The 24,848-nt window shown below is 58.4% G+C and overlaps 1 protein-coding gene and 1 long non-coding RNA gene across 4 annotated transcripts; one reads left to right on the top strand and one right to left on the bottom strand.

Annotated features, from left to right (window-relative positions):
- Positions 1 to 452: 452 nt before the first annotated feature.
- Positions 453 to 23,153, top strand: TTC38 (tetratricopeptide repeat domain 38). 3 transcript variants are annotated; one of them, XM_045779641.2, is made up of 15 exons: positions 453 to 562; positions 1,513 to 1,590; positions 3,585 to 3,666; positions 5,051 to 5,222; positions 6,160 to 6,333; positions 9,132 to 9,207; positions 12,045 to 12,164; positions 14,421 to 14,480; positions 15,306 to 15,344; positions 16,316 to 16,397; positions 18,154 to 18,319; positions 19,008 to 19,054; positions 19,639 to 19,798; positions 19,966 to 20,039; positions 22,043 to 23,153. In XM_045779641.2, exons 1-14 carry the CDS (start codon positions 530 to 532, stop codon positions 19,988 to 19,990), a joined length of 1,314 nt encoding a protein of 437 aa, XP_045635597.1. In that variant the 5' UTR covers positions 453 to 529; the 3' UTR covers positions 19,991 to 20,039; positions 22,043 to 23,153. The 3 variants fall into 3 exon arrangements, with proteins under 3 accessions (XP_045635597.1, XP_045635596.1, XP_045635595.1); XM_045779640.2 differs by having other exon boundaries at positions 18,987 to 19,054; XM_045779639.2 differs by lacking the exon at positions 19,008 to 19,054.
- On the bottom strand, positions 16,392 to 18,155 carry LOC123780645 (uncharacterized). The gene is made up of 3 exons (XR_006776467.1): positions 18,034 to 18,155; positions 17,196 to 17,358; positions 16,392 to 16,719 (listed from the first exon to the last, which is right to left on the bottom strand). It is a non-coding gene; the product is annotated as an uncharacterized LOC123780645 (long non-coding RNA).
- Positions 23,154 to 24,848: the final 1,695 nt, after the last annotated feature.

Here is a 24,848-nt window from a genome sequence, read left to right as displayed (position 1 = left end):
GGGACCCCAGTGCAGATTTGCTTGCACAGCGTGGTTGCGCAAGCCATTCGGTTTGATTCAATTCCATAAATGACCTCTAGTCATGTGCGTGAACAAGGCTGAAGATGGGACTCTGACGAGCTTGAAAGGGACAGCTGCCCTAGGGCTCCCCAGCCTCCCAAGGGACTCTGCAGTGGCGTTGCCAACAGGGTCCCCAGCAGGGAGGAGCCCCCTGGAGGCGGTGGGGGAGAAGTGAGACGGTGAGCGAATCCCGGGCCGCGCTCGGGCCCTGGGCCCAGGCTCGGTGCCTGGTGGGGGAGGCCGGTGGGCCCCCCAAGGCTCCCACTGCAGCGTACCCCCTCCAGCCCAAGCCGGGAGCTGCAAGCGCGGACCCCCTCGGAGCGCCCCGGGGCGGGGCCGGCGCTGCTGACCAATGAGCGAGCGGGGGAGCGCGGCAGCTCCGCCCCGTGGTGTCCGCCCCCCGCCCCCACACGGAAGGCTGCGGAGGGACCGGAACCCGGGATACCGGCCCTGCCACCCCCGCGGCACCATGGACGCTCCTGCGCCGCTGCGCGACTGCCAGGTACGTGGAGGAAGAACCCGGCCGGGCCCCACGGCTCTGGGATAGCCTGGCGCCCGCCGCGGGGCAGGACTAACCTGCGCGGGACCCGAGGTCGGCCGGGGAACCGGCCGTGAGGTCCTGGCGGATGTCCTGGGTGCAGGAAGGGACCAGAGCACCCTCCCGTAGGTAGGACCAGGGTCGCGTGTCTCGGCCCAGTGGAGATCCCGGGGCCTAAAAAGCATTAGTCCTGGCCTGGCACAGCGGGGACGTCTGCTTGCTTCGGACCCTCCAGGGTAGGCAGCCCGAACCCAATTTGCAGATGAGGAAGGTGGAGTTCAGGGGACTTGCCCCCCTAGTCATGCAATAGGCAGTCTGCGCTGGGGGAGCAGAAGACATTTCCCCTGCCAGGGGAGTCGCCAGTCTGTGAGGCCCTGGTAGGGCACCAAAGGCATCGGTGAGGGTGAACAGGTCTGAGTCGTGTGATGATGCTGAGAGGAGAGGAGTTGTTTTGGTGGTTGGCAGATAGCCTTGCCAGCCAGATGGAAAGACCACCCTTCCCGCCATGCCCTAGTGCTATACCTCTTTTCCGCTCTCCCAGACCTCTCCCTTCAGCCTTATCAGGGACTTCCATGTTCCCTGTGTTTGCTCCCCCAGCACACTTCACAGTTGCCCCCTACATCCTCTGGAGCCCCATGTGGGGCCAACCAAGGGTCTGACGGAGGATGTTATCAGGAAGCACACAGCTACTTAGAGACCCCTGGGATTTACATCAGGCTCTCCCACCCAGGGCTCAGCTTCCTGTGCCCTGCGCCGTCTATGAAATCCGAGAGTCTGTGCCCTCGAGGCTGGGGCTTATGGAAACCCAGACTGGGTGATGAACTCCCGCATTTGGAGATCTTCTGTGCTTGGGGGTTGGGGTGTATGTTTACGTTTGGAGGATTACATGGGTATTCTCTTCTCGCTGTGTGTAGGCGTGGAAGGATGCGGGGCTCCCACTCTCAACGGCGAGCAACGAGGCCTGCAAGCTGTTCGATGCTACCCTGACCCAGGTACGCCTACCGAGCAACTCAGTGGTCTCCGCTCTGAAGGCCCATGGTGCGGTTTTTAAAATTACTGAATGCTTTTAGGTAATACATTTTTCATGTTTAAATGTTCTGGCATCTCCAACAGCTACACTTACTTATGCCACAAAATAAACGGTACTTACGCACGTGAGCAGCCGTGCTCCACACTCCCATCTCCCACGGCAGGCTTCAATTTCTAGCCAGACGCACATACCGTCTGACGTACTCTCCACGCAAAGCTGGGGGATGACGACCACGAGCTGGCTCAGTTCTCAAAGCTTCCAAAGCTTTACACCTTTATCAGCACTCCTATTTTATAAGTAGTGAAGCCCGTCAGCCCTGTGGCGACCCAAATCTCCTGGTCAGCTTGGGTATAGTAGGGCATCTTGGGGACACAAACATGCCTCATCATGCTCTGAAGCCCCACGGCCACCAGCATGGAAAGTGGTGGATGCTGTTTTCAATTTCATGATGAATTTAGCAACCCGTTACAGTAGAATTTATGTACTCTGGGCCCTGGCGTTGGAAGCGTCTTTGCCAACCCATGGCACGGCTGGAAGGTGCCCCCAGCGATGGGTAGGCAGCAGTGGGATGTTTATGACAATCCTGACCCTCCCTAGGCATCCCCCTGTGGTCTGCTGAGGGTTTGATAGGGGGCCCCTCCACTTCAGGCCTGGGGCCCTGTACTGGAGCTAGTCTTTGAATATATTGCTCTCACCTTGGCTGTTCCGAGACACTCCGCCATGATACTGGCAATTTCTAACACCAACGAAGGAGCCTATAGTTTTAGAACTAGGAGGGTTTCAGCGGCGAGGTCCAACTACTCTGACAGGTGGGGGAACTGAGGCCCAGAGAGCTGAGCTGGCTCACGCACTCGGGTGGAGCCGGAGCCGGATGCGCGTGAGTCTGTATACGCCGATGGAAAATCAGAGCTGGTCTCCATCACGAGCAATGAGAACATTACCTACTAACTCCACCCACACGACATAAGGACTGAAAAAGCTTCTAGAAACCTAAGTAAGAAGAAACAGCCAGTGAAATGCTGTTAGCTTGCCCAAGGGCTCCACTGTGCACATGTGAGCTCTGTTTGTGCCTTTCCTGCACCTTTCAGCCTTGGTAGAACCCTTGATTTGTTCCACAGCCCGGTCCGCCCCCACCCCCGCACGGCCGGTGTGTATTCTGTCCCGTGGATCAGCGTCTCTGTGCTGTCCTGGGCCTCTGAATCTCTGCACCGTCTCCCCTGTGTCTTAGTTAAAACACACTCAACTAGTTCTGTGTAGATGTAAGTTAGACACCTGATAGGACACATTTTAAAATCCAGTGCATTAGTACGGTTTTAGGATTTTTAAAAAAACGAGCATTTTCATTTATTTTTATTTTATTTATTTTCTGTTGCCTAACACGGGGCCCACACTCACGACCCTGAGATCAACACCTGAGCTGAGATCGAGAGTCAGAGGCTTCACCAACTGAGCCACCCAGGCGTCCCCCAGAATAGGCATTTTTGAACAAAGAATTAGAAACAGATTTACCAAATTGTCAAAAATGGCAATGGGGTGAGATTAAGTTTGATCATTGGGCTTTCATGCCTCTTTCTAACTTTTTATCGTAAATGTTTAGTTAAGTTCTTTTTTGGAAGGAATGACTAAAAAGTAGGAAGTTTCCTATTATGGTGCCCAATTTCAAGGCCCGTCTCATGGCTAAAGAAGCCGATGTTCTGGGCAGGTCACCTGTCAGGAAGAAGCTTCCTTTAGCTGTTTCTTTTCTGGAAACGGTGACCTGACCAGCTCCAGAAAACATGCCTACAGCTCTGAGTGTTCCGTCTCTTCACTTGAGACCGACCCAGGTGTGGTCCCTCGGCGTTCAGACTGGGAAATCCCGAATTCTCTAGAGAGAAAATCCAGCTTAAGACACATGCCTTCCTCAACACGAACTAAGGACTCCCTGGGGACAACTTTGTTTTGCCTTTTCTATTTCAGTATGTAAAATGGACCAACGACAAAAGTCTTGGCGGCATTGAGGGCTGCCTGTCAAAGCTCAAAACAGCAGATCCAAACTTCGGTGAGTGATGCCGTCCCTGAGTTGAGCCCCGTCTTATGGGTCCAACACCTCTCTGGTTCCCTGACTGCGAGACTCAGCTGGCATGGGGAGGGCAGGCTGGTGGCAGTGGCCGGGCTGGCATTTGCACGGAGGGAGGGCAGGAAGGCGACAGCCACTATTGGGCTTGGGAGAGCAGCTGCTTTCATAGAGATGCCGGGTTCCACAGAAGGCATCTTCCTAATTTCTTTCCCTCGTCGTTTGTCAGTTCTGCATGGAAGACACCAATCCCATTTCTCAGAGGAGGAAAGGGAATGAGAAATGTATCCAGAATCACCCAGCTGGTAGGGTGGCTGAGATCACATAAGGCTTTCTGTATCCTGGTCCTGCCTCTGGAACCCAAGAGGTGGTTACCGCAGCCTTTCAGGACCCTGTTGAGACCTTAGCCACGGAGGCCTAGTGACATCACAGATAAGCCATGTGTGCCGCAAGCCTAGGGAGGTCAACCCGGTGCATTCTGGAACCCCAGGAGGGAGGCCTCACATAGAGTGAGGTTCCAGGCCTGGGGGAAGGACGGAGGAGGGCAGGGCAGCAATCACCACCGCTTTCCCGGTCCTGCTGAGGACAGGGTGCACAGAATGGGGTAAGAAGGAAGCTGAGCCCAGCCTATAGGGGACCAGGGGCCAGGAGTGCGCTCAGGCACACTGAGCAGACCTCAGGCCCCAGGATAGGAGCAGGGGCCACACGAGTGGTCCCAACACTACACTACAGTTGGGTCCTTGGTCTCGGGCCTGGGCCGGTGAAGGAGTTCCAAAGGCCAGCAGACACCGTGCGTCTGTCAGGCTGGGGGCTAGGAAGCTCAAGTAGGGGCCTGGGGGTCTGCAGACCTGCCAGCAAGGTTGCTACAAGGGCCACAGGCATATACTCCCAACCCCCATCCCACCCCCAAGCTCTCCGTGCACGAGAGTGGCTCAGACCCACTGTGTTCCAGAGACCAGCCCCCAGCACTGCATCGTCTGCTGAGCACTTTGCTGGAGTCTCTGTGTGGGTGGTAGTGAGTGGCAGCTGATGAGGGAAATTAGGGGTAGAGGGCCACGGGAGCCCACAGGCAGCCCCTAACCAGTTCACCCAGTGAAGGGGGGGAAGACGCTGCAGACACTGGCCCTCGCCACAGCGCCCTTGTTAGAAAAATATTGGTGGAGGTGCAGAAGGCTTTGGGGATTGCTGCTCCTCCGTGTGCGTGGTGAGGGGCCCTGCTGAGCTCCAGACTGTCGCGGGGGCCCAGCATACATTTCACTAGCCGCCTGGCTTGGCCCTCCTGGGACGGCGGGTGTTGATCTCACACTCTGGCCGGGCCGGGCGGGGCAGGGCCATCTGAATCACCAGTTGCTCTCCAACCTTTCACCAGCGATGGGCCACGCCATCTCTAATGGCCTCGTGCTGATCGGCACCGGCAGCTCCGTGAGGCTGGACAGGGAGCTGGATCTGGCCGTGAAGACGATGGTGGACATTGCCCAAGCACAGCCGCTGACGCGGCGGGAGCAGCTGCACGTGTCTGCGGTGGAGACCTTTGCCAAGGGGTGAGGGCCTCCCTGGCCGGGTGGCACCCTAAGACCGCACGGGGCGATGCTACGGGCTGCCCGACGCCCACGGGAAGGGGGGCTTGGGGATGGTTCTCACCTTGGCATCCGCAGCCGTCTCCCTGCCTGCTGCTCTGTCTTCACCGGACTGCAGAGTGAGGAGACAGTCGGCTAGGATTTCCAATCTAGCGTTCAAAGCACCTTACTTTATCTCTTTAACTGAGTTGGTTATTATGTTTGTTACAGAAATAATAGGACCACATTACAGAAATACATAAAAGAAGAGAGAAGAAAGCACTCACCCTATGCTCGTTGCCCTAACACACCCTCGTGAGCGTCTGCTCATAGCCTTCCAGGTTGTCCCCTGCCTCTACTGTCCCCACAGCGGTCGCCCCCCCCCCCCACCCATGGGGATGTCGTGATCCTGGAGCCCCTCTCCGGGACAGCCCCTACGTCTGCTCAGGCAGGGGAGATGACCCGCACAACTAAGTGACCTGAGCGGATGGCACAGTAACCACGCTGTGCCTGGCCCTTCCTACTGGGTCGGTGCCAGCGGTCAGCCCAGGGTGGGCTTGCCCCCTACAGACTTCCTGCAGCTAGTTTGCTGGCTCAGGAAAATTGTCTTTGGCAACCTGTTAAACCAGTTTTTTGGTTGGTTTGAATTCCAGACTAAAGCTTCCCACTGGTTTTTCAGTTTCACGAGCCACAACCTAACATAGAACCTTTTGTGTGTGGGTGTGTATAAAATACTCTCTCTCTGTCTCCTCTCTGCCCGCGCCTCGGTCTCTCCCTCCCTCTTTCTCCCCTCCCTTCTTTATATATTATATATGTTTCGACTGAACCAGTTCAGACTGTGCCCAGAAGCGAGGCCGTTTCACGCTTCACGTGGATGAATTACACGTTCAGTGTTGCTGAGAAATCTCTCTTTGGCTTTCAGGAACTTTTCCAGAGCCTGTGAACTGTGGGAACAGATTCTCTGGGACCACCCAACAGACATGTTAGCCCTAAAATTTTCCCACGATGCCTATTTTTACCTGGGCTACCAGGAACAGATGCGAGATTCTGTGGCTCGAATTTACCCCTTCTGGACCCCCAGCATCCCTCTGAGCAGGTACGCACCAGTTGGAAATCACATCGTTTCTTTCTTTCTTTTTTTTTTTTTAAAGATTTTATTTATTTATTTGACAGAGAGAGAGGCAGCCAGCGAGAGAGGGAACATAAGCAGGGGGAGTGGGAGAGGAAGAAGCAGGCTCCCAGCAGAGGAGCCCGATGTGGGGCTTGATCCCAGAACGCCGGGAACACACCCTGAGCCCTGAGCCGAAGGCAGACGCTTAACGACTGAGCCACCCAGGTGCCCCTGCATCATTTCCTTCTTCTCTCTCCTCCGCCCTGAAACCATGGCAACAGTCCTGGCCCTGCCCTAAAAATACTGAGCCTCCTGCGGCTGTTCTCCTCATCCTTGAAAGTGAAAAGATCTCTCCTTTTGCTCTTCATCCTGTCCCATCTCGCCAGCGAGGCGGTACCGTGTGTATCGGTCATCCCAGGGTAGTTTCTGCTGCAGTAACAAACATCCTTGAGATCTGACTCTGCAAAGGCTCGTTTCCCACACGTACTACACAACTGTCTTGGGAGGGCTGAGGGCTCTGCACCCCGTCCTTGTCTCCCTCCCACATCAGGGACCCAGTGGGTCTAGTAGGTCACTGAGGGAGAGAAGAGGGCACCCTGGGGGACCCACAGTGGCAGGGCTCAGAGAGGAAGGGACATGCTCTGCCCCTTCCAAGTCATTGGCCGGAGCTGGTCACCCACCCACGGGAGGCCGGGAATGCAACTCTGCTCTGTGCTCGGGAGGAGATGGAGGCCTGGCATACCTGAGCCACCTTAGTGACTGACCGCCACACGGAATGGCCTCCATCGTGTCTAATCACAGGATGGGGGCGCCTGGGTGGCTCAGTCAGTGAAGCGTCTCCCTTTGGCTCAGGCAGGTCATGGTCCCAGGGTCCTGGGACCGAGTCTGCCATTGAGCCCCCTGCTCGGCGGGGAACCTGCTTCTCCTTCTACCCCACCCCCCGTTCGTGATCTCTCTCTCTCTCACTCTGTCTCTCAAGTAAATAAAATCTCCAAATAAAAACCTCACAGGATGGTTGTGAAGGTCAGACGGACTCATGGATTGGAGAGCTGTGTTAGTTAGGATTCTGTAAGAAACGGAACAAAGAGGGTATGAATATTTATAGCTGTATCATTTACATATACGTACATGGGGAGAGCTGGGTTGATTTTAAGGAATCGGCTCATGAAGTTACAGGGATTGGCAAGGAAGTCTGAAATCCACAGCCCGCGCCAGCAGTCTGGGGAGTCAGGCAGGGTTTCTGTGTTGTGCTCTGGACGCAGAATTCCTTCTTCTGGGGACCTCACTCCTTTCTCTTACATCTTCAATGGATTGGGTGAGGTCCACCCATATTACGGAGGAAAATGTGCTTTACTCAGAACCTACAGATTTAAATGTCAATCACATCTGAAAAATACCTTCATGGAAGCATCTAGACAGTGTCTGACCAAACTCCTGGGTACCATAGCCCAGCCAAGTTGGTTGTAAGATTACCCATCACAAGAGCCTAACAATACTGGGCAAACCATGAGCATTCCGTACAAGTGTAAATGATGAAGGTTAAATGACTCCAATCAATATTTAAAAGAAATATTTAAATATTTAAAAGACACCTATAAGTATTTAAGAGAAATATTTGAATATTTGAAAGAAATAAATATTTGAAAGAAAGGTCTGGAAGCCAGTGCACTAGGATGCGGCTTTTATGAATAATGAGAGCTAGACTTTGTAATGCGTGGTAGTAAAGATAACATCTGAGTCACAAACAGGAACTCCATCGCTCTATCTTGTTTTCCCATAATCCCACAAAACCGCAGGAAAGAATGCTGCTTGCAGCCCGGTGCTGCATGCCAGTGATTACAGTTGAGAAATCGTAGCGCGCATCTCTTCAGGGAAGTGTCTTCAGGCTCATCCCCGGCTGGGCCCAGGCCAAGAGTGAGCTGGACGGACGCGTCCCAGCCTGCAGCTGCTGGGCCTGGGGAGGAGCTGTCCAGTGAGTGCAGGCTCAGGCCTGGCTGGGCGCGGGCGGTGTGCCCCAGCCTGCACTCACCGTGGCTTCCCACGGAGGTGTCCTGGGCTCTGCCTCTAGGGGGGAGCCACCAGCCGGACGGGAAGGAGAGGGCCCCCCCACATCCTCGGGGAGGCAGTGCGTTGACGGGGGTTATGGTGCTAGTCGCAGAGGGACCTGCTCTAGAGATGGGGTTTGGGGGTCGGACGATGAAGGTCACAGCGCTGCTCACCAGCCAGAGCACCCAGCTGCTGGGAAGCACGGTGCCTGGGGTGGTGCCTGGCCCGGGGCGACCCCTGGCTGGTGCTGGGGCTGGGGGTCAGTCTCCTGGGTCTGCTGTAACCAGGCCACACACGAACGGGGCAGCTTAAAACGACAGACATTCATGCTGTCAGAGTTCTGGAGACCACAAGCCAGAAAGGAAGGCATCCGCAGGGCCGTGCTCCCCCCGAGGGCTCTAGGGGAGAGCCCTTCCTCGCCTCTCCTTAGCGTCCGGCGGTAGCCGGGAGGCCTTGGCGCTCCTTGGCCTGTGTTCCTGCGGCTCCATCCTGTGTGTGTGTGCGTGTGTGTGTGTGTGTGTGTGTGTGTGTCCAAGCCCTCCTCTCCTTTCTCTTGAGAGGACACCGGTCATTGGATTTAGAGCCCGCCCTCTCCCTGCAGGACTTCATCTCGACTGCATCTGCAAACACCCTAATTCCAAATGAGGGTGTACGTTCCAGCATCATTGGGGGGACACGGCTCGGCCCATACTGAGGGTAACAGTCCACTTTTGAAGACTTTTTTTCTCTCTTTTTAGCTACGTGAAGGGCATCTATTCCTTTGGACTGATGGAAACCAACTTCTACGATAAGGCAGAGAAGCTTGCCAAAGAGGTAAGAGGGCCCTTGCCGAGGGGCCACCCCCTCAGGGAGGGGCGTTGGGTGGGCAGAGCACACATGACACCCCGCTGGTCTCCCTTTCCTCAGAGACCCCGGGGAGGGGCTCTCTCTGCCAACTGCCTCCACAGGCCAGGAGGGTGAATGAGACTGGGGGAGTCTGCGTTCGCCTCTCCCTCAGGGCCCCACGGGGGGGCAGCTCCGGGCTCCCCCAGCCCTGTCTGTCTCAGTCCAGTGCTTCACGGAGACGCCCCATGATTGCAAACAAAGGCTGCTTCCAGGAGGGCCCCAACCTGGGGGCTGGGCTCCTGCTCCAGAGGGAGAGACCCCCAGTGAAGGGTGCAGAGGAGTGTGGTTTGGCTAAGTGCTTCCTGTCAGCTGGGTCCGTCCCACCATGCTCGCCCGAGGGGCTGGCTGGTACCCAGGCACATGGTGGGCGCCCCTCAGCAGGGGCCCAGGACCAAGCAGCAGGCCGCGGGGGTGGACCTGGGGCACGGAATGTCCTCTGTGGCCCTTGGAGTCCCTGTCCTCCAGCCCTTCTCCTCACGGGAGTGGAAACTGAGGCCGGGGGAGGGGCTGTCACGCTTTCCAGCGCCTGGCTCAGTGCCGGCACACCCACTCTAATGTGCTCATGCCCTCTACCACGAGGCACTCATCTCTTCGTTGTCCCGAGGAGGGGCTCACCGCTCAGAGAGAGGCCAAGGCTGGAGCCTGCTCAAGTCCACGCAGCTCAGGAAGGGCAGAGCGGGTGCTCAGCCGGGCCTCCTGACCGGACCGCAGTGCTCTAGGCTGCCTGGGCCAGACCCGGCTTCCCAGCATCCCCACCAGTGTTCCTCCCCCCAGACATTGCCCTAGTAGGCCCCCAGTACCCCTCCCCAGGAGGCAGCCAGCACCCCTTGGCGGCCCAAGAGCCATGAGGTTTCTGAAATCTGTTCTGGTTATAGAGATGGAGCCCAGACTTGAGTGCAGGGTGATGGTTCCCTGCTGCGTGGTGGTCTGGGCTCCATGGTCTGGGTGAGCAGGCCACACCGTCCATAGGTCAGCCATAGGAAGGTGCCCTGGAGACCATGGCAGCTGGACCCCTTTGTTGGATCATGTCCGTCTGGGCACCCAAGGGCAGGATGGTTCGAGAAGCCAGAGGGCTGACAAAAGGTGCAGTCTTATGCCCCACTGGGAACAGGAGGTGGTGGCATGGGGAGCCCCTCTCTGCTCCCTTCTTGCCCCTTTCTCCTGCTGCACCCTCTCCTGCAGGCGCCATGCTCTGACCCCCACTCCAGTCCACCAGAGGTGATTACTGAGCAGGGCCCCATGGTGACAGTGACCGCCAGGCCTTCAGGAGAGCGGGGGTGCGCTGCACCTGGCTCCGCAGGAGTCTGGAGAGGCCTCGCGGTTGTGCTGCGTGCGTGCGTGCGTGTGTGCCTGCGTGTGTGCGTGGGCCCAGCGTCTGCAAGCCAAACGCCAGGGGCAGGAAGAGCAAAGGGCTTCGGGCAGGGGAAGCACCGCCTCAGCTGTCAGGAAGCCTGGAGCCGCTCCATAGGCTGACGCTTAGGGCGGAGGTAGGCGAGGCAGGCCCTGGGGACAAAGGCTGGGGGGAGGGCGGGGGCCGAACCCGCTGGGCGGTTGTGTTGTGCCTCGAGACTTGACAATGGGGGTGGGGGCGGATCTTGAGAGGAAGCTGGTCAGGAGCCCGTCACAGAGGGTGGGGCCTTAATCTTGGAGGCTGCCCCCCGCTCCCTGCCCTGAGCTACCGCCCTCGCCTGCGCCCAGCATGAGAGCAGTCATGGATCCCTTCTCAGGACACCCTATATCCCCAGGCCTGCTCAGCTGTGCCCCCGCCGTCTCCCTAAGTGTCCTGGTCCTGCAGGGCTCTGCTCCAGGGTGCCCCTTGTCCCTAAGGGCACGTTCTTTCTTCCAGCGTCCCCACACGTGGCCTGGTGCAAACAGTGGGTGGGAGCAGAGAGGCAGGGCTTACTGGGGACCACCTGTCAGCATAGACCCCATGGCAGGGCCCAGGCCAGGGACTCTGCCTCTGGGAAGGGCATGGGGCACTGAGGCAGGGGGACTGGGGGAAGTCATTATCTGGTGTGGGGGACCTGGGCTCCTGCAGATTGTCCTCTGGGCCACTTCGAGCCTCAGCCTACTGCTCCGTGCCTGGCACTTGGGAGATGCCCAGGACGCATGAGCTGAACACAGGAGGAAAAGAACACTACAGTGGGAGGAATCCCACCTTGTGTCCTGCCTGCCTTGCCGGTCACTGTCAAGCTCACTACTCACGTGAGTGCCTATCATTATGAATAGTAAGAACATCAGAATGAGCCCAGAAGGCCGTTCATGGACGTGTGGTTGTCCGCGAGGGGCAGCCAGGAGCCCGCGGGGCATTTGGCAGTCTGCTCGGCATTCAGACACACCGCGGCCACTTCACCTCCACCCAGGACCAGACACGCCCAGGGAGGAAGGCGGCGTTATGCTCCCTGGGGGGAGACAGGCCCAGAGAGGCCGGTTGGCATGTGGCAGGTGACTCAGCTGTGTGCAGGAGGCCGTGGAAGGACCCAGCTGTGGTCTTGAGCCAGTCAGCCAGCCTCCCCGGGCTCAGTCCCTCACCTTTGAAATGGGCAGTGATATCCTCACCGGTAGCAGCACACAGATGGGCAGCAGGGCTGGACTTGGGGATCACTGTTGCTTTGAGGCAGAGCCCAGGGCCCGCACTTGTGCTAGCCTCAGTCACCCACCCAGCGCAGGCCCCTCGTCCCTGCGTCACTTGGAGATGCCTCGTCACCAGGCGGCCTGACTAACCCACATTATCTCCAGTCGTCTTCCACCCCCTCCCCTTGCAGGCTTTATCAATTAACCCCACGGATGCATGGTCAGTGCACACCATTGCCCATATTCACGAGATGAAGGCGGAAATCAAGGACGGACTGGAGTTTATGCAGCGCTCAGAAACCCACTGGAAGGTACGATCTTGTCCACGGGTCATCTGCCTGGAAAATTCCGTGTATCCCCTAGAGTTAAGCCGAGGCTTTATGGACTGCAGTTTCAGAGTGCAGCTTACCTCTGGGAAAACTCGTGTTCTGCTTAGAGAAGTTTCTGTCAACCCGCAGTATCCCCTGGGTGCCACATGGCTCCCCCAAACCTGCCAGTGTTTGGCAGGTGATTCTAGAATAGGTTTTGGGCTGGGGCATTTGGTGTAAAGGAACGGATCAGAAAATCACCAGGGGCACAAGAGCCTGGCCCCGTGAGAACCTGGAGGGCCCTGAGCTGCCCCTTCACCACCACCAGCCGGCTGGCTCAGCACGGACTCCTGTGGAGCAGCGCTGGTAGCCCTCCTTCCTCTGTGCGCATCTCTGGTCCCCGGGGTTATCTCCGGCACACAGTCTGGCCACCTGTCCAGGTGTGGTCTGCCGCCCTGCCCTTCTCTGTGCCTTGGTGGGCTTCCCAAGGTCCCGCTGGCCGAGGCGGTGAGTCTCTGCCTGGCTCCGAGCAGCAGGGTCTCGGCACCCGAGGGAACCATGAGGAGACCAGGAATCCGGCAGGGAGCAGACAGGGACTGGCACAGCCCCCGCATCCCTCCAAACCGCCCCCTGGCCTCGGGCATCCCAGTGGGAAGTGGGAGTGGAATTGGTAGAGCAGGTGAACAGGCGTGAGGTGGCTTTTGAGAACTACGATCCCGTGAGGTTCACGCACGGAACTTTCGGAGGATCCACAAGCACTGGGGATGGGAGAGGCACTGGGGCAGCCTGAGCCAGAGCTAGGGGAGGGGGGACAATGGGTGGAGCCCTGCCTCAGGCTCCCCCAGGCAGATACTGCTAGCTCTTGCGAGAGCACTGAGTCTGGGGTTGGGAGCACAACTGTGTGGCCACCCTCCTAGCTGAGGGCTGGGGGCTTGCCCAGGCGGACCCGAGGGAGGCCAGGAAAGGCCTGGCCAGGGCCTTCCAGTGTGTTGCATTCACATCCCTCCCCCAGATGCTGTGATTTTCCTGGGTGTTGGAGGCCTGGCTGGACCCTGGGGCAAAAAAGTGATCCCTCTGAGCCTTGTTTCCTCATTGGTACACCTGCTGTTGTAACAACTGTGAAGCCCTTGGCCCCAAATGAATTCCCATTGATGTTGGTTCCAGACATGTGCAAAATGAGGCAGCCCAGGCTGGCTGGCTCATCTCCCGAGGGGCACTAGTCCCCTGATATTTGCATCTGTCCCCTACCATGGCTTCGGACAGCCTCTGGCTTGGCAGGACAGCCCTGGGGTAGATGGTGTGACCTGGGGCTCCCTTCCTCCTCCTCCTGCCCCAGACTGGAGTTCAGTCAAGAGCCCACCCTGGGAACCCAACTGAGAGTCCAGCCTACACTTCAAGTGGAAGTGGAGTGAGCAGCTCCCCAGCAGCCCATGGACCACACCATGATAGGGGTGCTCTCAGGGATATGGAAACTCAGAGGAGGCATTCAACCCCACTGGACTTGAGGGGGGAGTGGTCAGGGAAGGCTTCCTGGAGGAGGCAACCCCTGAGCTGAGTATTGAAGGATGCTAGGGGTTTCCCAAGTGAAGGATGGGGAGATGGAGGGTATCCCAGCCAAGGACCAGATGAAGCAAAGACCCTAAGGCCTGCCGGGGCCTGTGAGGAAGAGGAGACACAGGCATCTGGATGTCCTTAAGCACAGGTGCAAGGTGGACGTGGGCCAGGAGGAGGTGTTGTCAGTTCTGCTTTCCAAAAAGCGGACGGTAGTGTCCAGGCAAGGAGGAAGCGTTTGCGGTAGCCTCATAGAAGGAAGGGCTAGCATTCATGATGGGGTCTAGGGGTCCAGTAGTAACTGTCCAGATGTCACCCCCCCTTGTTTGTGGGCTTCGCCAGGAGCTGCGGGGAGTCCAGCCCTGGGCTCATCGATCCTCACGGCTTTCTTGGGATTTGGACACCCAGTGGGCCTCTGCACCTGTTTGTGGAATGGACTCATCACCCGTTTTCTCTCCTCCATACATAAGGAGGGCTTGAGGCTTAAGGAGCGGGGTAACCTCGATGTCGGCCCTGCTGGCTTCAGCCCAGTCTCAGACTCCTTGGCAGTGCAGGCAAACGGGTCGCCGTCCCTCAGAGCTGGCCCAGGGAATGTTTCCTGCACTCAAAGAGGGGTGGGGGGCTCTGCCCTGTCACAAAACCACAGCCAGTAATTTTTTTTCCCACAGGCTGTCAGATTTTTCTCTAATTCTCTCATTCTTTCCCCAGGACTGTGATATGCTTGCTTGTCATAATTATTGGCACTGGGCTCTGTATCTGATTGAAAAGGTAAGATGGCCAGCTGTCTTATCCTATGTAGATGTCCAGAGAACTAAATCTCTTTCTACCTTTTGCTCTATCCTGGGGATAATGTTTTGTGTTTTCACATTTAAGTAGTGTCTGGATGTAATGGAGCATTCATGTTTTCAAACAGCTTTTCACGCTTAAACCACGTTAGGCATTTTTCACTGTCTGGACACGGAATCACGTATCTTGTGTATCATCTATGGAGACTGGTTAGACCGAGCGTCCTCTGCTGCTGGAGTGAACGGCCACGCCCCTCTCCCCCTAGACTGTACCTGAGGGAGCCATGAGACCCTCCAAAGCCTTTGTCCCAGTGGAAGTTAGGGTGAGGGGAGCACCCTTGACCCCAGTGATTCTGCCACTGGGTCCCATTTACAAGGGACCTTCTCGTAGTGGTGCTTATCATAGAGAAAAATCTAGAAGCTCCCCAAAAGTCCAAAGAGAGCTGCTTGGAAGGTGAGGGCCCGCTGTGATCAGGGTCTGGAGGAAAGCAGTGGTCCCCACTGCACGTACCATAAGGAAAATGGAAAAAAGACTAGAAGAAATACACGAGAAAGCTCGTAACGGTTTGACAAGCACGATGGGGAAAATAAGGCCTCGACAGAAATGGTCCCTTGGGGAGCAGAGGCCGGCGCTGCCCCGCCCAAAGCACGGGTACTTCTGCTCGGCCACCCTACGGCCCTCAGGCGGCACTGCCCATCCCCCGTGCAGGGTGCGGGGGTGGGGGTGGGGATCGGCTTTTTAGCTCATTTCTCAGTGTTACATTTGACCTTCGCCACGTGGATGATCACGGGAACTTGGTTCTTCCAGGGCGAATACGAGGCCGCCTTGACCATTTACGATAACCACGTAAGTCTACCTTTGCACCCAGTTCGGTTGATCAGACATTTGCCTTTCAGTCTCTAGCACATAGTTGAGCCCGTCAGTATCGTCTCTGCCAGAAACAACAGCTGGGGCGAGAACTCCCTTCTGTGTAAGACCTCGTGGGGTTCATTCTTGCCCCAAGTGGTGGTGTAACCGGGATGGGGTGAAGACACTCCGCGACGCTGTTCAGCGTGGGCGCCGGTTGAAGGACACCTCTAAGTTGGTCCTTTCTGAAATCCCCGACTTTTCTCTAGTCATTTTAGATGGCTTTTCTTGGGTGGAACCACTGACCTGCCCACTGGAATTTTTTTTTTTTCCGAAAACACACACAAAATTTACACTGTGACCATTTTTGAGTGTAGGGTTCCGTGGCACTGAGGCCACTCACCGCCCCCGTGTCTGTCTCCGGAACAGACTGCAGCCCCACACCCACTGAACACAACTCCCATTCCCCCTCTTCCAGGCCCCAGGCAGCTTTTAAGAGAAAAGAAGCCTGACTCACAGCTCCTGGAACCTCTGTGCATGCTTTGTAATAGAAGGGCAGGGTCTGAGAAGTGCTTGGGGCCTCAGGCTCTCACCCGAGGACACCACTCAGTAAAGTGTCGGTTGAGTTCTGTCAGGATTGTGGGGTGACAAGGGCGGCTCCCCCAGTGCCATGAGGTACAGGCCAGCTGAATGCAGACCCGGGAGCGGGCGCCACAGCCTCCTGCCACCATGGTCTGAGGCCGGGGTCGGGAGGTGACAGGTGCCAGTGCCCAGCCTGTGCTCAGGGCTGGGGCTCTTTCTCTGGGTCTGGCGCCGGGTGCGGCCCAAGCCCTAGGCAACGGGCTGGTCCTGGAAGTTGAGGTGGAGGGGCGATGGCGGTGGGTCCTGCTGGCTGAGGGCTGGCTCTGTGAGGCCCCACACGCGGCCCATTCCTGCAGCTCCTCACGTGCCCACCCACCCTTGCCCTCTAGGTCCTCCCCAGCTTGAAGGCCAGCGGAGCGATGCTGGATGTGGTGGACAGCTGCTCCATGCTTTACCGGCTGCAGATGGAAGGTAGCCCGACCTGTGCACTCCCCTTGGCTCCTCTGCGCTCTGTCCTCCCACAGAATGAGGGGAAGGAGCTCACTCTTGAGCCACTCCAGGTCCTGCCGCAGTCCTGAGCGGCCTGCCTGTGTGTGGCCTTGGGTCACAGCTCCGCAGCCGCCTTCCAGCCCACCTGAAGCCACTGGGCTCTAGGCTCCACTCCCCTTTCTTCCAGTTCCCATCATCTCTGGGTGTGCAGGCTGAGGCTCCGTGCCATTCCCACCGCCTGCCCACCAGCCCTGCAGGGCACGGCTGGCAGCTGGCCACCTGGCTCTGGCTGCTGCCTCCTTTCCTAGAATAAGAGAGGTGACTGTTTCTCAACTCCCTGGGGTTTCTCAACATGGTCACCCCACATTCTACAGGTAGCCTGGATAGTGTTGACCACAGCTCTGATGCTTCCGGCCAACAGCCGGGGTACCAGATGGTTCTCCCCTCTCCCTCAGGCCCAATAGAGCCAAACCTGTATTCGCTCTAGGCCCTGGGTTGGCGGGACAATGTGGGGATGAGGGCCTAGGCAGGGCAAGCTGTTTCCAGAAAGGATTCCCAGTGGGGGTGAAAGATGAAACATGGAAGCATGTGCAGGGTTTTGCCAGGCAGAGGTGGGAAAAGATGTGGTGGGCAGAGGGCAGCCTGGCCCGTGCCCCCAGCACAGAAACCAGCTGCCTGTTACAGGACGAGTGACCAAAGACAGGGTCGGCGTGGTCAAGGATGAGGGCGGGCAGCTGGAGCCCATGTGCGGGAAAGGCAGGTCAAGAGTCTGGCTTTTACCTGGGTCTGCGGGGAGCCTCCTAGATCAGGGCCGGGCAGGCTCCCGTCTGCTCTGAGCGGCGGGGCTGACCCCAGGTAGGCTGAGGCCCACACTCCTGGGCCGGCTCACGGTGTTCGAATGGTGAGGCTGCCAAACTGAAAGCTGGGCGGTTTGTCGAGGGGCCTGGAAGAAAGGTGGAATCCTGTTGACCCTGAGACCCTGTGAGCCCTCCACCTGCAGAGGCGGAGCGCAAAGCCGCCCGGACTCTCTAGGGACCCTGAAGCCTCGCGCCTCCGTGCACATGCCACACAGGTTGGGGGGAGGCTCGGAGGAACAGTGGTGGTGCCAGGGGCACATGGATGGAAGGGGAAGGCCGCTCGCTCCCTCACCATCCAGAGTGGGGACTCAAGAGACCTGTCCGATTTGATGGGCTGAGGGACGGAGGTCAAGGGCAACGTCTCCATGGCAGGAGGTGCCCCTGAGAAGTGGGAAGAAGGTAGTAACTTTGAGGAATCAGGAGGGGCAGGAGGTGGGGGTGGTGCTGGGGAGCAGAGCAAGAGTAGACACCATCTAGCGCTGAGAAATCTAGAGCCAGATGTGAGAGAATGTTATTTACTAACTCCGTGGGGTTTTATCGAGCCCCTATTAGGTATCAGGAGCCATACCAACGGTAATCCTGGGAAGAATTTTAAAAATGATTTGGGGGCTCGTCAAAGGGGCCAGAAGCTTCAATACCCTTCATAGTTTTTTTGTTTTCTACCGTATGCCTCTATTGCTTTTCTACTTAAACCAAGTTAACATACCCTGGGCCCAGAGGCCTCAGAGTGAGGCCGGGGGCCCCCCGCCAGCCCCGCTCACCCGCCCAGCCTCCTGAGCTGGAACGCACGGGCCTCTGTGGGCTGTGGGGTACAGGAGGCCCATGTGCAGGACACGCTCACACAGGACGCCGGCCTGCGGGTTTCTTCCCTGTGTCCTCAGGGGTGTCCGTGGGTGAACGGTGGCAGGACATCCTGCCCGTGACCCAGAAGCACAGCCGTGACCACATCCTGCTGTTCAACGACGCACACTTCCTGATGGCGTCCCTGGGAGCTCGGGACCCCCAGACCACACAGGAGATCTTGACCACCCTGCAGGATGCCAGCGAGTACGCAGAGGGGCCAGGGCCCTGCTGGGTGGGCAACGGGGGCCGGGGGCAGGCCGAGGTCTGCTCCGTCCCTGTCCCTACCCACCAGAGAGGCTGGGAGTGGAGGCCCCACTGGTGAGCGCAGCTGTAGGGACGCCCGTGGAGGGCGGCTGGTGTACAGGTGTGTGCTCCCACGTGGCTATGTCCTGCAACAGCATGGTTGTTCCCCTAAGAGACAAAGTCACCTCTCCATCCCGCAGCTGGGCGCGGGAGCCTCCATGTCATGTGTACAGCCTCCCACGGGGCGGGGGGGGGGTTAACGGTGAGGCTCTGGGACCAGAAAGCCCTGCTGCTGACCATCTGAGGTCCTGGACAAAGTGCTTCTCTGCTCTGAGCCTCAGTCTTGTCATCTGCCAGTTGGGGACAGTGCCTGCTGAGGCAGGCTGGCAGGAGAGGGAGGTGTTGTGACGTGGTTACACAGCTCCCTGGCACGGTTCCTGGCATTGGTGGGAGCCAGTTTCCATCACAGCAGAGGCCAGAGGGAGTCGAGGGAGGTAGGGTCCTCCGTGGCACAGGCCACCAGGGAGGCAGCCGCCCCTCGTCTCCCAGCTGGAGGGCTGGAGCTGTGGGAGCCATGACCCCTGGTGCTGTGTCCTGGGGGCCATGCTTGAGCTGGCCATCCCCACAGCCGCCCGCCCACTCCTCCCAGAGCTGTGCTGCAGGATCTGTGCGCCTCGGCCGGGGATGCGGTTTCAGGTGAGGCGTCCACGGTCCGGCGGCGGTCATTTCAGCACAGGGAAGGCCTGGGGAGGCGCTAGCACTCGAGTATTTGATTCTTGCGTTTAGGACAGGCTTGCAGCAGGCTGCCGCCATGCCCACAGTCCCCACGACCCCTTAGCCGCCACCTGCGGGCTGGCAAGGAGACATGGGTGATGACAGCCATTTGCCCCAGTGTGGGGGCCAACTCCAATGCCAGGCTTTACCTGCATTGCGTGCAAGCCTGACAGCTCGGTGAGGTTGGCACTGTTACCCACACTTTACAGTGGAGCAAACTGAGGCCCGACGTTGGGGCACCTGCCTGAGGCCGGGTGAACAGCACAGTTCAACCCTGTTGGCAGGCCTGTTCCACCCAGGGTCAAGAGAACCCTGTTCTCTCCCCTTCCTGGCTGCTTCTCCTCTGTCGGCCCACCCGCTGTGTGTCAGGCACAGCGCCAGGGACGCCAGCCTGAGGAAGAGCAGCCCGTTCCCTCGGGACGCCCGAGTCCAGCGGGGAGGCAGGTACACTGACGGGCAGGCTGAGGCGCCCTGCGGGTAACCGAGGGTGGCTTCTTGGCCGGCAGGGCCCCTGGGGAGAACTGCCAGCACCTCTTGGCCCGTGAGGTGGGGCTGCCCCTGTGCCAGGCCCTGGTGGAGGCCGAGAGCGGGAACCCTGACCGCGTCGTGGAGCTGCTTCTGCCCATCCGCTACCGCGTCCTCCAGCTCGGGGGCAGCAACGCCCAGGTGAGCGCCAGCCTCGGGCCACAGGCCGCTGGAGCGCGAGCGCGGGGGCCCGGGCCCGGGGTGCCCAGGGAACGTGTCACTGAGAACAGGCCTGCCCACGGCGGGATGGGGGCTCCCATCCCTCACCCCAAGGTACAGGAGCCTAACCGGCCCGACTGACCTTCCAGAGAGACGTCTTCAACCAGCTCCTGATCCACGCAGCCTTGGAATGCACGTCTGGCGTCCACAAGAACGTGGCGCGGTGAGTCCTCGCGCACACCCGCGCCGGGCCTGGGGACATCTCTGCACAGAGCTGCCCCTCTCACGTGGGGGTCTCCCCGTGGGCTTCCAGCCCTGAGGCTGCCACTTCCCTCCTGCTGAGGTGGTTCCCGCCTTTGAGGTTGTGAGGACGTGAGGCTACGGGGTGCTTGGTTTCCCTGTTAGCGTGCTCGACTTGACCACTGGGGTCCACCCCACCCCCAGGCCTGTCCTCCCGCCCTCCCCTGGCCACACTGAGCTGCAGATACCCTGCACATCCCGCTCTTTCAGGGCCCTGGGTCTTTGCACGTGCCGCACCCTCTGCCGGGGACGCCCTTTGTCCCGGGCTGTGCGGGGGCTGCAGGAGGTGGGGGAGGGGGCAGGCAGACCCAGGGTCTGGCGTGTGGAGCTTACCTCTCATGTGGGAACAACTAGCAACGATCTCTTACACACACACACACAGAGCAACCTACCATGGGGGGGGGGGTGGGGCGGGGCACGTCGCTCTGGAGGCTGCGGTGGAGGCTGAGCTGGCTGGGAGTCAGGGAGGGTGGGTGCCCTGAAGAAGAGTTGAGAGGAGGCCCGAAAACTTGCAGATTTGACCAGGCCCAGTGGTTAGGTTAGGACGAGGAGGAGCTGGAGGGTTAGGGATGTAGGGGCAGGGGCACCCCAAGAAGAAAGCTCTGCAAAGCCCAGCCCTCACCATCAGCGTGGGAGCTCCCACACCCCAGCTCCCCTTGCCCTGCATGGGGCGGATGGGTTCTGTGCCGGTTCCTGCTCCGGGGGTGAGACATGACCCCTCCTGTGGGTCCCCTGCACCCCACTGGAACACCAATGGGAACTGGGGAAGGGAGGGGCTGTGGGGTGCCTGGTGGGTAGAATAGGGGTTAGGAGACCCAGTGAAGTTGGGGTGGCCCTTGGCTGAGCCCTGGAGGTCAGGTGGAAAGGCCCAGGCTCGGGGGGTCCATGCTGCATGAGACCCAGCGGCCCCAGCAGCATTTCCGAACTAGGCAGTGCAGTGTTCTCAGCACTAATGAGACAGGTGTGCGTGCTCTGGATGCTCTGGAATTGGCTGAAACTCTGGAGCATCTTGGACATGCCCTCACTGTTCACCCCTCCGTGGCCATACGCAGAAGCTACACACCTTTCTTTAGTGGTCACATTGCTTAGAGCTCCAGGCCACGCTGTGGGTGGCAGGGAAGGTGGGGCTCTTTGGACAGAGAGGCTGGCTGAGGGCAGGAGCAGGGGAGCTGGGGCAGGTGCAAGGGGGGGCAGGCCATGGGGGGTGGAGGATCCCCTCTGAGCTGGGAGGTCTGCCTGTGGGGGTGCTGGGGGACAACACGTGCGGGCACCCTGGAGCAGATGCTGACCACGGAGGGGAACCTGCTGCTGTCGGGTGACAGGAAGCTCACTCCCCTCCCCTCCAAGGTGGAAACCCTGTGCCCCCGCCCATGGGGTTCCCCCCCCCCCAGTGCGGCCTAGCCCCTTAACCCCACCCCCACCCCACAGAATCACTGTTGTCAATTGTTTGGGGTCTTTGCCTTAAATACTTGGTTTGTTTAATCTTGGGTTTCTCCACACCTTGTCTCCTGCCACTTACCTTCCGAGTCAGCCTCAGACGGGGCTTCCCCTGACCCCCCTAGACAGGCTCTACCCTCTTGTCTGGTGGGTGGATGGGCCCCCAGCTTCCCGAGGCAGATGAGGCCACAGTTATGTGCTCACCCAGTTATGTGTCTTGGGGACAGTGTCGACGTGTTCTCCAAACACCGGATGTCCTGGTGGTGCACTGGAGTCCCCACCTTCTCATCCTTGACCCCCCCACCCCCCCAGTACACTGCCTTCTCCCTGGTCCCCCTGCCAAACCCAGCTCTCCTGCTGTTGGGCTCTGTCCCTCCTGTCCATCTCAGCCCCAGCCCGCGTTGCCTGTCCTGCCTTGGGGCCCAGGGACCACGGGGCCCCACATCCTTCTAGGAGGTTCCATCACAGACCCTGTCCCTGTTTCCGCAGGAGCCTTCTGATGGAGCGTGACGCCTTGAAGCCCAACTCACCCCTGACCCAGCGGCTCATCCGAAAGGCTGCTGCCGTCCACCTTCTGCAGTGAGCTGGGCCTGGCCCCCTCCCCAGCGTCAGATCAGCTGCCCCTGCTCCTAGGGTTAGAAGCAGCTCGAGCCTGTTAGGGCTGTTGAGTGATTTGCAGCTTTAAGCAGAAAGCCCTGCAACCAGCAGCATCACAGGAAGTAGGGACACAGATCAATTTTAGACATGATTCAGAATCTTGTAATCCTTCTTACAGGCCAAGGTGCAGTTTCAAGCAGTTAGAAGCGATGCGGGCAGTGCTGTTACCACCTGCTGGGCAAAGCGTATTTTCCCAGGGGACTCTTACACCTCCTGGTGTTCAAGAGTTAGAAGGCGGGGTCGGCTGGGGGCTGGTTCAGCTGGGCCGGAGAGTCCTCCACACAGCCCCTGGGGATGCCCCCCCACCCCTGAGGCTGCCCTGGGATAAACCCTCTCCTTTTGTCTTCTCCATCATATTCTAGATATGTTGTCCCATCTTTTGGGTGGGAGCACCCATGGGGAGAAGTGACTTGCCCAGGGTCACAGCTAGTGGAGGCCTTGCTGAGTTTCACCTTGGGCCCCCCAGCTGCTGCACCCACTGCCCCCAAAGAAGCACAAGCATGTGGGGTGGCCCTCTGCTGTCTCTGGAGAGGTCTGCAAGCTTCCCCAGGGGGCTTTGGTGTTGCCGATGAAGGGACCGCCAGTATGTGGTCTCCTTTGCCAGCTATGACTTTGACCACACAAGTGCACATGCACTGAGCGGGCACACTTTCTGGGGGGTGTGGATTGAGCTCAGGGTTGCCCTGTTGTGGCAAAAACCAAAGTACTGTGGCATGGAGCTTTACCGAGATCTGAACCAGTTTTCTATCTGCCCATCTTCTTAACCTGGCCCCAGTGACACTCCTGAGCAAGCCGCTGATTTCACCTGAATGTGCTCGCGAGGGGTGATCCCAGTCCCCAGATGTTTCTCAGGTTCCTTCAGTGTATGCTGAAATTAGGTAGGGACTCAGGCAGGGGGCAGTGGAGACCTCCAAACTGATTAAACAAATTTCTGAGATTAAAATAGTTCATTGGTTCCTTTGACTGTTGCTGATGGCACCTTTCATCTTCTCCCATGTGCCAGGCCTGGGCTGCGTCCTGGGGAGACAGGCTTCTCCTTGAACTTGGGAGTGGGGGCGGGGCAGTGAGTCAGGAAAATAGGTAATTACAATAGGATTTCGAGAGAGGCACTGTCTCTACCCAGGAGCTAGGGACACATGCCAGAGGACACCCTGCCCTCGCATCCTGAGCTGTCCCCTCACACCCCATCTGCCCTCCCCTCTCCTGGTTCCAAGGAAGACACAACTTGGCCAGGGAAGCAGAAAGACTGTTCCCTCCTCTGGGAAGCCCTCCTCTCACCCACCGCAGGCTGGCAAGGGTGCCCCCTCTGCCCCCCAGCCCTTGGCACCTGTGTTTGCTATTACCCCTTTCTCTCCTGCTGTGAACTCCTCAGGTCAGTGACGGCATCTGTCCCAGCATCACCCAGCACACGGCCCGCACTGAGCACCTGTCAGAGGATGTTGGTGAATGAACTCATGCATGGAGGCATGAACTGGGGGGAGGAAGGAATGAACCTGTGACGGGCAGGCTCATGATGGGACAGACGGATGAAGGCACTGTTCAGAGTCAGCAGCAACAAGCTATGCGTAACCGGTGCAGATACTGAGCACCTCCTATGTGCTTCCAGGATACAGGGAGAGGAGCATCGGGAGCGTGGGTGTTGGGGACCCTCACCCCCAGCAACATCCATAGGCTGTGGGGACCCGGGCCAAGCACCCGCGAGCTCTTGTTGGAGTTGCCCTGTGATTGAGTCAGGCACGCTTAGGCCTTCGGACCATCGACTGGGCACGAGCACCACGAAACCAGCTGCTGTCTTCAGGAGGCCCTGCTAAGTGGAGGGAAGCCTGGAGCTCCCAGGCTGGGGGGCCCAGCAAAGCCAGCCTGCTCGAGGATGAGCAGGACCCCAGGAGGCAGCTGGAAAATGACCTGACCCAGTGCTCTCCTTTGAGCCCCTCTTTCCTGGACTTCCAGGTTCCTCGAGCCAGTAAAATCTCCTCTTTCTAAAGCCAGCCTAAAGATGGTTTTCTGTTTCTTACAACCCAAAGGCAGATTCCTGCAGCTGGCTCTGCCTGGCATCGCCTTTCCTCTCTAGTTAAGCAGACACCTGAACAAAAGGCAGTAGAATTCATGGGGTGCCTGGGTGACGCAGTTGGTTAGGGGTCTGGTTCCTGATTTCAGCTCAGGTTGTGATCTTAGGGTTGTGAGATCAAGCCCCACATCAGGCTCTATGCTCAGCGTGGAGTCTGCTTGAGATTCTCTCTTCTCCCTTTGCTCCTCCTCCTGTTTGTGCGCTCTCTGTCAAATAAATACATAAATCTTAAAAAAAAGACAATGGAATTCAGAAGGGATCCCATGGACAGAGACTTAGGTGGGAAAGGCAGGGTCCAGGGGATCGGCACATCAGAGTGCAGTGGGAAGCCAAAGCCTACAGAGGGAGCCCTTTGATAGAAAAGAGGTGTGGGGATGCCAGGACAAGACAAAGGGGATGCAGAGGGTGGGCTGGGCTCCTTCCAAGCTGCTAGACTCCCCCCAGTCCCACTCCCCAACTCCTGCCCCTTCAATATCCAGTGCCCACTCTCTCAGCTCTTGCCTGGGGCCCATCGCTGGGCTGTGTGAGGCTGGAGGACATCACATGACCAAGACCCTACCCTGCCTTTTA

The sequence above is a fragment of the Ursus americanus genome, chromosome 17 (assembly GCF_024610735.1).
Source record: "Ursus americanus isolate L20-20 chromosome 17, mUrsAme1.1.p, whole genome shotgun sequence".
NCBI classification, from domain to species: Eukaryota; Metazoa; Chordata; class Mammalia; order Carnivora; family Ursidae; genus Ursus; species Ursus americanus.
Note: the sequence above shows the minus strand (reverse complement) of the source record. Positions and strands in the feature narration are given on the sequence as shown.